This window comes from Ochotona curzoniae, unplaced genomic scaffold, assembly GCF_017591425.1.
Source record: "Ochotona curzoniae isolate NIBS_2020 unplaced genomic scaffold, NIBS_Ocur_1.0 contig_4514, whole genome shotgun sequence".
NCBI classification, from domain to species: domain Eukaryota; kingdom Metazoa; phylum Chordata; class Mammalia; order Lagomorpha; family Ochotonidae; genus Ochotona; species Ochotona curzoniae.
This window is the reverse complement of record NW_024466312.1, coordinates 5346295-5361124: the sequence shown is the minus strand read 5'-3', so window position 1 is coordinate 5361124 and position 14830 is coordinate 5346295. Positions and strand designations below refer to the sequence as shown.

At 40.8% G+C, this 14830-nt stretch overlaps 1 protein-coding gene across 1 annotated transcript in view; it reads left to right on the top strand.

Moving 5' to 3' along the window:
- USP37 (ubiquitin specific peptidase 37) overlaps positions 1-14830 on the top strand; it is a 78042-nt gene that overhangs the window by 29294 nt on the left and 33918 nt on the right. Inside the window, exons 7-10 of the mRNA XM_040986514.1 lie at positions 5006-5103; positions 7531-7615; positions 12189-12350; positions 14038-14169. Coding sequence (XP_040842448.1) covers positions 5006-5103; positions 7531-7615; positions 12189-12350; positions 14038-14169 — 477 coding nt within the window. The remainder of the gene's footprint in view (positions 1-5005; positions 5104-7530; positions 7616-12188; positions 12351-14037; positions 14170-14830) is intronic.

Sequence of the window (14830 nt, the reverse complement as noted above, 5' to 3'; positions counted from 1 at the left end):
TGATCTTCATCTCTGAGGGAGGTGAGCCTCTGCTCACCAAGTGCTTATTAATTGGTCATAATTACTACTAATCGTAATTCCCTAAAGGAGCATGCTGCTGCTCAGTGTTCAGAGCATCAAGGTGCTTTTGTGAGTTCCCTTAATTCTGAACAACCCTGTCCTCATTGTGTAACAGAACCCCTTCTTTAAAATGCCTGAAGTTCTTTACCTTTGCTTGTGTGGTAATTCCTATCTTTGTTGGTTGGCCAGCATGAGGAACCCGGAATGACAAGATAGTGACTATTAATATAATTGCTCTCTTCCTATGCCTCCCTTGTCAAAGAATTCCTGCTCTGGGAACCACTCAAGCAAGGTCTATGTTGGAGGGACAAAAAGCACAAATTCCCCATGTGAGTTACTAAAAATAGTGGTGAGTGAGGCTTTCTCCTACCCCTTAATTTCTGAATCCATGTATGAATAATAGTTTGCAGGGCTGGGGAATGTCTGGCCTGTACGCCATGGCAAATTCACAATTTTTTTAAAAGTGATTTTACTTACTTGAAAGGTATCATTAATGGAGAAAGAGGGACAGACAGGGATCCTCTGTCTGCTGCTTCCCTGTCTGAATGGCTGCAGTAGCCAAGGCTGAAGCCAGGAACAGCTTCTGTGTCTCCCACATATGTAACAGGATCCAAAGACTTGGCTCATCTTCTGCTTTCCCAGGCCTATTAGCAGGAAGCTGAATGGCAAATGAAGCACCAGTACTCAAACTGGTACCCTGTGACATGCTGGTGTTGCAGGTGGTGGCAATGAAATCATCTTTAAGTTGCCCTTTTACATTGTATTTATTTATTTACTTACTTATTTGTAAGGCAGCAAGAATAGGATTCTGTGAGTTTTCATGTTAGTGGATGAAACACTCTTAGGAGTGCCCGGATAGTAATGCCAGTCAAGGCCCTGAGAGCAAGAAAGACAAATGCATACTTGGAGTATTCTTCATTCTAATCAGATTTAATTGCTGTGTTATCGGGTAGAAGGGCTATGATGAATTTGCTAGTAAAAGACTGCTTTCCATAAGGTTGTGGTGTTCAGTCCGAGGCTCAGCCTGTTACTGAACACTTGGCAGTTAGCAACAATGGTAGCTAAACCATGATGAGGAGGAACCCCTACTGTTGCTTCTGTATCTGCCACCATGACTTACTCTTGGGCCTTTTGTGGTCTATGGAATGATTAAGGACACAAATTGACTAGCATCCACAGATCAACAGTTCCACATGATTGTTCAATCGTAGTGCATTTCTCATAATTAATATGTAAAACATACCTTTACCCATGTGGTTGGCAGGGACCCAAGGAGTTGGGCCATCTTCCACTGCTTTTCCCAGAGAATAAAGTTAGAAATGGAGCAGCCAGGACACAAACTAGTGTTCATACTGAATTCCAGTGTAGCAGAGAGTAGCTCTACCTTCTGTGCTTGATAATGGCCCCAATTTTCTCATTTTCTTATGCATCTTTGGTCCGAGGTTCCCTAGGACTGTTAGGTGTGTCAGTTGTGGTAATAAGAATGGCTGGGCCGTGTTTCATTCACCATCTAGTAGGAAAGCCTGCACTAATTCATGTAGCAGCTGCAGGGTTCCCAAAAAATGAGCAAACTTTTTGCAAGTCACCATTCGGGCTTAAGATTAGAGCTCAGACTTCTACATCTGTCACATTATTTTAAGAAAAACAAATCAAAAGACCACACCCATTGGAGATGAATGTACACTTTTTTAAAGATTTACTGATTTTTTAAAAGATTTATTTTTATTGCAAAGTCAGATATATACAGAAAGGAGGAGAGACAGAGAAAAAGTTTCCATCCGATGATTCACTCCCCAAGCAGCCACAACGACCAGTGCTGCACGATCCGAAGCCACGGGTCTCTCCCACATGGGTGCAGGGTCCCAAGGCCTTGGGCTGCTTTCCCAGGCCACTAACAGGGAACTGGATGGGAAGTGGAGCTGTCGGGATTAGAACCGGCACCCATATAGGATCCTGGCACTTTCAAGGCGAGGACTTTAGCTGCTGGACCACCATGCCGGACCCATAAACTCTACTTTTAAAAAGTAGATTTGTTATTTAATTATTCAAAATGCAGAGATAAACAGACGCATTCATCTGCTGATTCATTCCCATAGATATTTGCAACAGCTGGGGCCAGACCAGACAGAAGCCAGAAGCCCTCAGCTCAGTTCAGGTCTTCCATGTATTTGTAAGGAACCTATGAAATTTGGACCATCACCTGTTGCCTCATTGGTGCCTGGTACCAGGAAACTGGAATCAGAAATAGAACCAGTACTCTATTCTGGGCGCTCCAGTATGGGATATGGGTATCCCAAGTGCTAATTCAACTGCTAAGCCAAATGCCTGTCCCAAACATGTTCCTTGTGGGAAGCTTAATTCTACAAAGGAAATTTCAAATGTAGGTAGAATTTTATGATATTGTACATATAAAAATCACCTATTTTAAATAACATCAGTGATTTTTAAGTGATTTGAGTAAGTACACTAAGTTGTGTTTCATCATCACAATCCAGTTTTAGTACTTCTATTCTCTCGATAATAATAAGTGTCCTACAGTCATTCTACTATGTTTCTTTTTCTTTTGTTTTCCCTTTTCTTTTTCTTTTTTTTTTTTTTTAAGATTTTTTTTTTATTGGAAGGACAAATTTACAGGGAGAAGGAAAGACAAAAAGATATTTCATCCGCTGACGAAGTGGCAGCAATGGCCAGAGCTGAGCTGATCCAAAGGCAGAAGCTGGGAGATTCTTCTAAGTCTCCCACATGGTTCCAGGGTCCCAAAGCTTTGGGCCATCCTCCACTGTTTTCCTGGGTCACAAGCAGGGAGTTGGGTGGCAAGTGGAGCAGCCAGGACACAAAGCGGTACTCCTATGGGATCCCAGCGATTCTTAGGCGAGGATTTAGCCATTGAACTATCACACTGGGCTCTTTGCCGTGTTTCTAAAATGCTTTGCATGAGCCATATGCTTTTCTGTGTGCTTCCATCCCAATTCACCATAGATAAAAACTCTTGCAAGTTGTAGCTGTATGGAATACCAGAATTACTACTTCTAACATAGTAATTTCTGTTGCTATAATCAAATGAGTGGTCTGATTCCAGAACCCTGTCCTTCAAATGGGCTTTCTAGGCCCACATAGAGTTATAAACTGTTAAATATCAAGTTTTCCAGATGCAGATTCTGAAATAGAAATTAGTTGTGCAAGCGAGTTAATAAGGAAATCTCCAGGAAAGATCAGGAATTCATTGTGGGGAAGCAAGGCTGTGAATGACAGGAGACAAAGCATATAGTTGTTCTATTCCGAGGTGTGGGTCCCAGACCTCTGTGCCACAACACCTTGCCTTCTGGTTGGGGATCTCCGAGTGCTTGAGCACCGTCTCATGAAGAGGCCTTGGCTATTGAAGATACACTGAAGTTGGTGTGAGGCTGTGAAAGGGAAACACAAAAAAAGGGTCCTGTGAAATCATGATAGTTCCCCTACATCTGCAGTTCTAACCAAAGCATGAGCATTTACACCCTGAGAACTCTGCGTATATGAACTCAGATGCTCAGGAAAGGACTTGTTGAAAAAGTTTTTAACTGTATATCCATGAATTAGTTACATTGTAGTCACTGAAATGATGTTTAGTAAACAATATTTTAAATCACTTAGAATATAGGAATATTTGGTTTTTGTTTTACTTTTTTTTTTTAAAGATTTATTTATTTATTGGAAAGTCAGATATACAGACAGATAGGAAGATCCCAGCGTGTTCAAGGCAAGGACTTTAGCCGCTAGGCCACGCCTCCGGGCCCTGTTTTACTTCTTAAAAGTATCAAACTTGAGTAATTTCTTTTAATAATTTACTCTTTTTGTCTTAATAGTTGGATCATTTCTTTAAAAAACAAAAGGTTTATTTATTTTTATTGCAAAGTCAGATATACAGAGAGGAGGAGAGACAGAGAGGAAGATCCTCCCTTCCGATGATTCACTCACCAAGTGAGCGCAACAGCCGGTGCTGTGCCGATCCAAAGCCAGCAGCCAGGAACTTCCTCTGGGTATCCCATGTGGGTGCAGGGTCCCAAGGCCTTGGGCCGTCCTCCGCTGCTTTCCCAGGCCACAGGCAGGGAGCTAGATGGGAAATGGAGCTGCCGGGACCAGAACCGGCGCCCATATGGAATCCTGGCACATTCAAGATGAGGACTTTAGTTGCTAGGCCACTGCGCCGGGCCCTGGATCATTTCATTTGGTCATGCTTTTGGCCAAGAAAGTAATCTGGCTGTCTTTGGTTTGACTTTCATGTAAAGAAAATGACCTGAAGTATTCCTTCGTTGAAATTCCCTTCCTGACTACTGTGGCAGGTTTCTAACTTAAATAAATCCTGTTTTACTCCCTATCCTGTCTCATGGAACTTCTGCCTGAGACGTGAACTGAGATTGCCCTAATTCTCTGTAACACAACCCTGGTGTTTAGAAGTGGGGTCTTTGGGAAATAAGTAAAATCCAGTGAGATCATCAGTGTGGAGCTTCCATGATTGACTCTGGGGGGGGCGTAAGAAGAGTGAGAGAGACTAGAGGAAAACACACAATGCCATTTCTCCATGGCATATCCAGCACCTGCTTTATACTTTGCCAGCAAGAGGACCACTACCCATTGCTGTCCCTCAGATTTACCCCTGCTGAACTGTGAACCCAAATAAAGCCCTTTATTTTGTACTTTTAAAAAAATACTCTTTTATTTATTTATTTTTAAAGATTTATTTATTTTTATTGAAAAGTCAGATATACAGAAAGGAAGAGAGACAGCTAATTTGATAATTTTTATTTTCAGTAGTTATTGATCTCTTGAAGCTGTAGCAAACTTATAGCCTTGCCTTCAGACATCTCGATGAATTTTCCACTAGATGTCAGTATATTTAATGGTAATTATTCAAAACTAAGAACAGTATCTTTGCAAAGATTCTATGTTGACTTTTTATTGATTGCAGGAACAACAAGGCTATGGCAGATCCCTCAAGAAAATATTTAACCAGCAGTAGAGAAAAGCAGTTGAGTTTGAAGCAGTCAGAAGAGAATCGGTCACCAGGTAAGTTTATGTAAGATACTTATTAATTGTATGATGTATTGTGCTACACTGTAAATAAACACCTAAACTGGTTTGTGTTTTTCTGCGTTATTCAGAAATACTGCATAATGTGGGACTGGCTATTGGGCACCAATATGTAACCAATATTGGCTAGAATATTTTGAGGCATAGAAACATAAAGAATTTACATTGTTCATAATACATTTTGGCTTTGCCTTCTTCCGTAATTCTCTGTGGAATTAAACTCTTTCATGATCAAAGTACCTGCTCCATAGAATGAATAGGAGGAGATGAAGTGGTTGAAATTAAAATTTATTGGTGTTGTTACTTATTATAAGCTTCAAAAATCTTGATAGCATTGCATATGATCCTTCTGATTATCTGTATAAGAAGCCAACAGTGGCTAAGGTTCCCACATCCCACACTGCAATGCCTAGCTTTGAGGCCTGGCTCAGCCTTCTCATTCCAGCTTTCTAAGCAAGCTGATGGCTCAGTGTTGTGGAGACCTGCACTGAGTTCCCAGCTCTAAGCTTTCCACTTCACTTGCCCTTGCTTATCTTGGTGAACAGTGGCTGGGAGCATAAGCATACCCCCTCTGTGTGTCTCTGATGTCAAATAAGGGAAAAAAAATTTTTTAAGATTTATTTATTTATTCATTATTGGAAAGGCAGATTTAAAGAGAGTAGGAGATGTAAAGAAAAAGATCATCTGTGTACTGATTTATTCCCCAAATGGCTGCAGTGACAAGAACTAATCCAGTCCGAATCTAAGAGCAAAGTGCTTTTTCTGGGCCTCCCATGTGGATGCAGGGTCTCTAGGCTTTGGGCCATCCTCTGCTGCTTTCCCAGACCACAAGTAGGGAGCTGAAAGGAAATGGAGTAGCTAGGACACAAACCAGTGTCCACATAAAATCCCAGCACTTGCAAGGGAGGATTAGTTAATTGAGCCATCGTGCTGGACCCAATAAGAAATTCTTTTTTTAGAGATTTATTTGTTTATTTTGAGTGAACAATAGAGACGAGGAGAGATATTGCCCATCCATTTACTGGTCCAGACCGAGGTGTACAGCCGAGAATTCCATTTGGGTCTCCCATGTTGTTGTAGCAGCAGTCTATGCACTTAGGCTATTCTCTGTTGCTTTCCTAGACACATTAGCAGGGAGTTGGATTGGAAGTGGAGCAGCCAGGACTTCAGCGATCACTCAAGGAAGTGGCATCACAAAAAGCAATAGCTTAAGCTGTTATATACCACTGACTCTAATTCTTTTTTTTTTTGATTGGAAAGTCAGATTTACAGAGAGGAAAAGATTCCGTCTGCTGGATCACTCCCCAAATGGCCAGAAGGCTGGAACTGAACCAAATGAAGCCAGGAGCCAGGAGCTTCTTTTGGGTCTCCCACATGGGTGCAGGGTCCCAAAGCTTTGGGCCGTCCTTGACTGCTTTCCCAGGCCAAAGGCAGAGAGCTACATAGGAGGGAAGTGAAGCTTCCAGGATACAAACCAGTGCCCATATGGGATCCAGACGTGTGCAAGGTGAAGACTTTAGCCAGTAGGCTACCATGCAGGGCCCTGTAATTATTCTTTTAAAAGGGGGCGGGGGTGGCCTGGCATGGTAGCCTAGAGGCTAAAGTCCTTGCCTTGCATGATCCTGGGTCCCATATGGGTGCTAGTTCATATCCTGGCTGCTTCACTTCCCTTACAGCTCTCTGCTTATGTCCTACGGAAGCAATAGGGGAAGGCCCAAAGCCTTGGGACCCTGCACCTGTGTGAGAGACCGAAAAGAAGCTCCTGGCTACTGGCTTCAGATCAGCTCAGCACCAACAGTTGTGGCCACTTGGGGAGTAAACTAGCAGATCAAAGATCTTTCTGTCTTCCTGCTCTCTGTAATTCTGACATTCCAATTAAAATAAATAAATAAATCTTATAAATTTTTTCCAAAGTCAGAAAATTTACAGAAATTTGCTGCAAAGGAACACTTCTTTACTAGTATAACTTTTCCCATAATATTTGTAAATATTTTACTTCAGAAAGAAAACGTTGGGCGCGATAGCGTAATGATTAAGGTCCTCACCTTGAACGTGCCCAGATCCCATATGGGCGCCGGTTCTAATCCCGAGCAGCCCTACTTTCCATCCAGCTCCCTGCTTGTGGCCTGGGAAAGTAGTCAAGGACGGCCATAAGCCTTGGGACCCTGCACCTGTGTGGGAGACCTGGAAAGAAGTTCCTGGCTGCTGGCTTTGGATCGGCACCAGTCACTTGGGGAGTGAATCATCGGACGGAAGATCTTCCTCTCTGTCTCTCCTCCTCTCTGTACATCTGCCTTTGCAATTAAAAAAAAAAGTTGAATATAAACACACCCAATGTATAATTTTGTTATGTGAATTTGAGTGATTGACTTGAAAATTAAATTCTTCCTTTGTCATTTTAAGGGCTTTTACCATTGCAGTCATCATCATTTTATGGTAGCAGAGCTGGATCCAAGGACAACACTGCTGCTGGTACTAACATAGACAGGTATGAATTAGTTACATGCCTTGTGATGAACTTGAAAAGTTCTTTTTTTAGGAATATTGAATGATGTGGTAAGTTCGGCATTAGGTCTAAGTTATACTCTAACCTAAAGTTGATGAGAAACATAAAATCATGAAATTTTAGTTAGAAATTGCTGTAGCAGAATGTTTTCAGATTGTTTTTAAAATTTTGCACTGAATAAATAAATTGTGATATGTGGTGGTTTGTAGTGACAGCATAGGTTATGACTACCAATGTTACTTGATTCTAAACAAACAGATTTGCATGAACCCTGCTAATGAATATATTTTAGATCTCTCTTCTTAGTTATTTTTCAGTTGTTTTTGTTTCCTATAAGTTATATTGTTTCCAGAGATTAAGATGTTTTCTTTCTCAAAATCATAAACATATCATTGAGTATCTTGTGTTGAAAAAATTCCTGGGGCAGGCATTTGATACAACAGTGAAGATATGATTTAAGATCCCCACAACTGGGCCCAACGCCGTGGCCTAGCGGCTAGGGTCCTTGCCTTGAGCATGCTGGGGACCCATATGATCACTGGTTCTAATACCAACAGCCTTGCTTCCCATCCAGCTCCCTGCTTGTGGCCTGGGAAAGCAGTCAAGGATGGCCCAATGCCTTGGGACCCTGCACACATGTGGGAGACCTGGAAAAGAATCTGGGTTCCTGGCTTCGGGTCAGCGCAGCACCGACCATTGCGGTCGCTTGGGGAGTAAATCATCAAATGGAGGATATTTCTCTCTGTCTCTCCTCCTCTCTGTATATATCTGACTTTGTCATAAAAATAAATAAATCTTATTAAAAAAATCCCCACAACCCATATCAGAGTGCCTGGGTTCGAGTTTTCACTCCTGTTCCATTTCTAGCTTCCTGAAGTATATATTCTGAGAGGCAGCAGATACTTGGGTCTCTGCCACCCATATGCGAGACCAGATTGAATTCCAGGCTCTTGGCTTCAGCCTGGACCAGCTCCTACCATTGTAGACATTAGTCTGCAGACAGAATAGCTCCCTCTACTATGTCTCTCTCCATTTCAAATTAGGAAAGTAAATAAGATGTTCTTTTTAAAATTAATTGTTGATTCAAAAGATGTAACTAATTTTTAAAATTTGTTGAGTGTAAATATATAAGATAATAACTAAGTGCTTGTGACATAAGGTAGTGTTTAATATTTGTGTATACTGAGCCCACCACAGTAGCTTCGTGGCTAAAGTCCTAGCCCTTTATTCACTGGGATCCCATAAGGGCACCAATTCATGTTCCAGCTGCTCCATTGCCCATCCAGCTCCCTGCCTGTGACTTTGGAAAGCAATTGAGGACAGCCCAAAGCCTTGGGACGCTGGGCCTGTGTGGGAGATTCGGAGGAGACTCCTGGCTTTGGGTTGGCTCGGCTCCAGCTGTTGCGACCATTTGGGAAGTGAGCCAGCGGATGGAGAGTCTTTCTCTCTGTTTCTTCTTCTCTCTGTAAATCTGGATTTCCAATAATAAATCTTTTTTTTTTTTAATACTCTTATATACTATACATGGCCTATTAAATCATATTTGGGGGAGTGGTTAGTTTATATTTATGTAGGTATGAGGCAGAAAGATCTCCCAAGAACTGGTTCACTCCCTAAACATTCCCAGTAACCAGAGCTTGGGAGTATAGAGGTCAGGAGGTTCAAAGTGGAGGAATAGCACTCAGTGGGGTAAGAATTGTCTCTTCAAGTAATGGTTCCAGGAAACTGGTAGTTCACATATAAAAATCAATACAATTAGAACTCCTTTCTCTACCATGTAAGAAACTGACCAAGTTTATCACTGCTCTAAATATATGAACTAGAACTGGCAAATTGTCAAAAAAAACTTATAAGGATAAATAATCTTGCCCTGGAACTTGGCCGTAGAATCTTAGATATCACACCAAAAGCATGAACGAAAAAGCTAAATTGGACTTCAGAACTTGAAGTCATTATAAAATGAATAAACATCCACGAGAAGGAGGAAAAATGTCAGTCATAGCAATAAGCATCCATGAAAACAGCGTGACATTTCCTTAAAGGAAAGTAGACAAGGTGGCTGGCATTGTGTCCACCATCTGCAGTGCTGACATCCCCAGTAGGTGCTGATGCAAGTTCCAGCTGCTCTATTTCTGGTCCAGCTCCCTGATTATGCACTTGGAAAGTGGAAAATGGCCTAAGTGCTTATAGATCCTTGCCAACCATGTGGGAGACTCAGATGAAGCTCCTGACTTAGGCCTGTCCCAGCCCTGACTGTTGTGGCTGTGTGAGGAGTGAATCAGAATATGGGAAGGATCTCCATTTCTGCCTCCTTTCTATGCCCATGTGGGATCCCAGTACATGCAAGATGAGGACTTTAGCCAGTAGGCTACTGTGCCAGACTCAAGATTTTGTAATATCAAAAATTCTTTCTCCCTTCTAATCCTACAAGAGTACCAAGCTGTGAAGATGCTGTAGGTTAGTGTTAACCAAGTTTCACAGGAAAACAGAAAAACTGCATAACTAATTTAGGAATTTCATAAAACGTAAAATATAGCAGTAGAAGAAAGGTATAGATCATTTTTCTACTGTGACCACAGAAATGGGCAAAATAAAGTACTGGCAATTGAATCCAGTAGTTTGTCAAACATGATAGTTAAAATTCAGTAGTACATATTCTAGAAATACAAAGGTGAGTAAATATTTTCAAATCATTTGAGAATTGTAATGGATTAAAATAAGCTTTTAATATGGTACCTACCTTTTAGATAGGAACAGAGGATTATTCCCTTAGTTTAATAAAGTATCTACAAAAAACTTCAGTGGTGAAAACAATAAAAGCTTTGAGAAGTATTTCCAGTGAAGTCAAGAACAGAGTGGCATTACCCTAAATATTATAGCTGATGCAATAAGAAAATATAATGAAGTATATTACAAGTTTTGGGATTGGAAAGTGAAAAAATTGCTGTATTTTTGCATTCAATATGATCTGTCAAATGTGAAATAGTAAAAGAATCTCCTTAAATTATTCAAATAACTACATAGGATTCCTGTAATGCAAGATCAGCTTTGTATACAACACTGATGACAACAAAAGCTAGGTTTGTGTGGTCATAGCAAGAAGGAAGTAGGGACAGAGATAAGACTAGTATCAACCATGGATGTTTGAGAACTCAAAGTTTGTTTTTAAGATTTATTTATTTGTATTAGAAAGGTAGATTTAAAGAAAGAAGAAAAAGAGAGATCTTCCTTGCACTGGTTCATTCTCCAAATAGCTGCAGTGGCCAGAGCTGGGCTGATCTGAAGCCAGGAGCCTGAAGCTTCTTCCAGGCCTCCCTTGTGGGTGGAGAGGTCCAAGGACTTGGGCCATCTTCAGCTGCTCTCCCAAGTTATTAGCAAGGAGCCAGGTTAAATGTAGAGCAAGTGCAGTGCAAACTAGCACCCATGTGGTATACTGGTAGGTCAGGTGCAGGCTTAACTTACTACATTAGCGTGTATTCGGCTTTATGTATATAAATAGGTAGAGTGATTTGGTGGGAGGAATGCTGTGCTTGCTTGTGTTAATTTGTCAATGTACATGTTATGTCCTTTACTAGGGAAGGCCTTGAACCAGTGAGCCCAGACCTTTGTTACTAAATATAGATTAAATATTGTACATTCAAAATGCCTGGGACCCCTACCGGACCCCTCAGTTTTGCCTTTTTTGATGTCTTCCGTGTCTTTTTCTTAGATATTGAGATCCCCCAAATTTGTCACATATGTTGTAATTTTGCTAGTTTTAAGTGCTGAGTAGTATTCAGTCATTTGGGTCTACTACAATTGTTCATCTATTTGCAAGTTTCTTGACTATTATGAGTAAAACCTCTGTAAATATTTTTTAAAAATCGGGGACCATAAGTGTTTTGAGATAGAATATTTTTGAATTAGAATATACATGCATGCATGTGAGATAATTTGGAGATTAACCCAAATCTAAACACAAAACTCATTTAAGTTTTATATACAAAGTCTGAAGGTAATTTTATATAATGTTCTAGTAACCCTGCATTTTGACTGGAACTTGGTGCTAGAAGTCAGATGTGCCTTCATGTCAGCTCTCAAAAAGTCCGATTTTGGAGTGCCTCAGATTACGAATGAACAACGTACACCATTCTCCAGTACGAGAAACCAGGGCTTCTTTGAACTAGTGATTGATTCCAGGTTGGCAGGAAAATGTAAAGTGAATGAGTAACATCTTGTGAAGCCAGAAAATAAGGATGTTCCCGCAGAAGAATAGTAACATACGCAAGGGCACAGGAAGCAACCTGGAGAAGCTACCAGTGAAGAAAGTAGAAGAATTCTAGTAACAAAATAATGATATGGCGGGGAATATTTTTGTATACGAATCCATACTGAAATGAATAGAGAATGGGCAGTTCTATCTTACAGAAGAATTCCAATGAGTAGTGCGAAAGGAAGGTGAGAATAAAAAGTGATCATTAGACAAGTACTACAGTAATAATTGTCTTCCCTGAGTCTTCCAGGGAAAAATAAATAGTACTCAAAAATTTATTTTGCTTCTTTCTTTTTTTAATAGGTCTAATGTTTCAGGCCAAAGTCCTTCTGCCAAAAGAAGTTTGGGATTTCTTCCTCAGCCTGCTCCTCTTTCTGTTAAAAAACTGAGGTCTAACCAGGACTATACTGGCTGGAACAAGCCCAGGATGCCGCTTTCTTCTCACCAGCAGCAGCAACTGCAAGGGTAGGTAGATGGTTACAAAATGTAAATATCATGCACTTTATTTTTTACGAAGTGTTCCAGCTTAAGTATGTTTTGCTTGTCCAAAAATACAATAAGGAAAGGAGTCACATTAACTTTAAATTCTGAAATGTTTAGAAACTAGAAAATAAAAGTTTATCACATCCGAGGCATTGCCTGGGACATGACAGTTCCAGCTTCCTGCTAATATGCTCTCTGGAAAGTAACAGGTGAAGGTTTAATGGGTTTTCTCTACCTCCCACACAGGAGTCTCAGAATGAGTTCCAGGTTTCTGGTTTTGGCGTGGCCCAGCCTCAAACGTTGCATGATTTTAGGGAGTAAACTAGCAGATCAAAGGTCTAGCTATATCTATCTTTTCTCTTTCTTTTTGGTTTTCAAATAAATAAAAATAAATGAAAATGTAGTTTAAAATTTTAAACTTACTTTAAAACTTTTTAAAATTCATCACATCCATAAATAATGGCAAACCCATTATCTTTCCTCTAGTCAATTTTTGAACTAGAAATATATACGGAGTAATATTTGGGAGCAAAGAAATGAGTATTCTTCAATCTTATTTGTTTGAAAAAGCAGAGTTGCAGAGGGAGAAAGAAAGGCAGAGAGATGCTGTTTTCCTCCTCAAAAAACAATAGCCCAGGCTAGCCCAGGCCAAATCCACGAGCCTGGATCTGAATTCGGATTTTTTATTACTTTTTTAAAAATTTATTTTATTTTTATTATAAAATCAGATATACAGAGAGGAGGATAGATAGAGAGGAAGATCTTCTGTCCGATGACTCACTCCCCAAGTGACTGCAACAGCCAGTGCTGTACCGATCTGAAGCCAGGAGCCAGGAACTTCCTCCAGGTCTCCCACATGGGTTCAGGGTCTCAAAGCATTGGGCTGTCCTCGACTGCTTTCCCAGGCCACAAGCAGGGAACTGAATGGAAGTGGAGCTGCCGGGATTAGAACCAGCACCCATATGGGATCCCAGCACGTTCAAGGCGAGGAGTTAAGCCACTAGGTCATGCTGCCGGCCCTCCAGTTACATTTTAACTGCTGTGTTGTATTGCTTCTCTGTTTCGCCGCACATTAATCATGGACATCCTTATATATTATCACAAAATTTTTAATCATATTAATGTGCAGTTATGTTCCCATTTTATGATGCAATCTGGGCTAGACTGAGCTTTCTTAGGAATGTGTGCGTATATGTTTTTAATAGCAATAAATGTGGAATTGCTAAAATGAGGGTAGGCATTTGGAAAAGTCAGGGGGACAGAAGGGATTCCATAAGATTCTCAGGTCATCTGACAACCGTAGTAAAATGTGTAGAAAAGTAAGAATATTGTTATCAGTGTTAAATTTGTTGATCCTGATAACTGTACTCAGTTTATATAATAGGAAGTATTTAGTGTTAATGGTTTGCTCACTTCTGGCTTTTTCAGCTGCTTGTGGAGTGAACCACTGTAAACCCACCTTTCAAATAAAATTAAATATATTTTTAAATGCATATGTCTGTAACCTCTGTGCCCAGACCTGGATCAGAGACTTGGTGTTAGGGCCAGCAGTATGTATTTTTATGGACCCTCCTGGTGACTCTGATACATGCTGAAGAGGAGCTTGCTATATTGACCACACTTAAAGAACTATTGAAGTCTTCTAAAGTGCTGTTTCTTTCATTTTCAGCTTCTCCAACTTGGGAAATACCTGCTATATGAATGCTATTTTGCAGTCTTTATTTTCACTCCAATCATTTGCAAATGACTTGCTTAAGCAAGGTATACCATGGAAGAAAATTCCACTCAATGCGCTTCTCAGGTAATTGCTTTGTATTTCTAACCTTTTACTTCAGGAATATAGAATAATGAGGTTTCAGACATTAATATTATAGCATTATTGGTAGTCTGAAACATCCTGCCATCCAGGGGCAAGCATTTGTGACATAGCAGGTGAAGCTCCCACCTGTAACATTGGCATCCCAAATGGATGCCACTTCCTGTCCCCACTGTAACACTTCCAATCCAGTAGCCTGCTAATAGCCTGGGATAAGAAAATTGGCCCAAGTGTTTGTGTCTCTCTTACCCACACAGGATATCTGGCTGAATCTCCTGGTTTCTGGCTTCAGGCTTCAAGCTGGCCCAGTCCTGGTCATTGCAGCCATCTAGGGAATGAATCAGTGGAAGGAGTGTCTCTCTGTTTCTCTGTGTATGTGTAAATCTGTCTCTCAAATAGATAAATACATCTTTTTTTTTTTTTTTTTACAAAGATATACAGAGAGGAGGATAGATAGAAAAGAAGATCTTCCGTCCGGTGATTCATTCGCCAAGTGAGCCCAGTGGCTGGTGCTGTACCGATCTGGAGCCAGGAGCCAGGAACCTCCTCCAGGTCTCCCACATGGGTGCAGGGTCCCAAAGCATTGGCCTGTCCTCGACTGCTTTCCCAGGCCACAAGCAGGGAGCTGTATGGGAAGTGGAGCTGC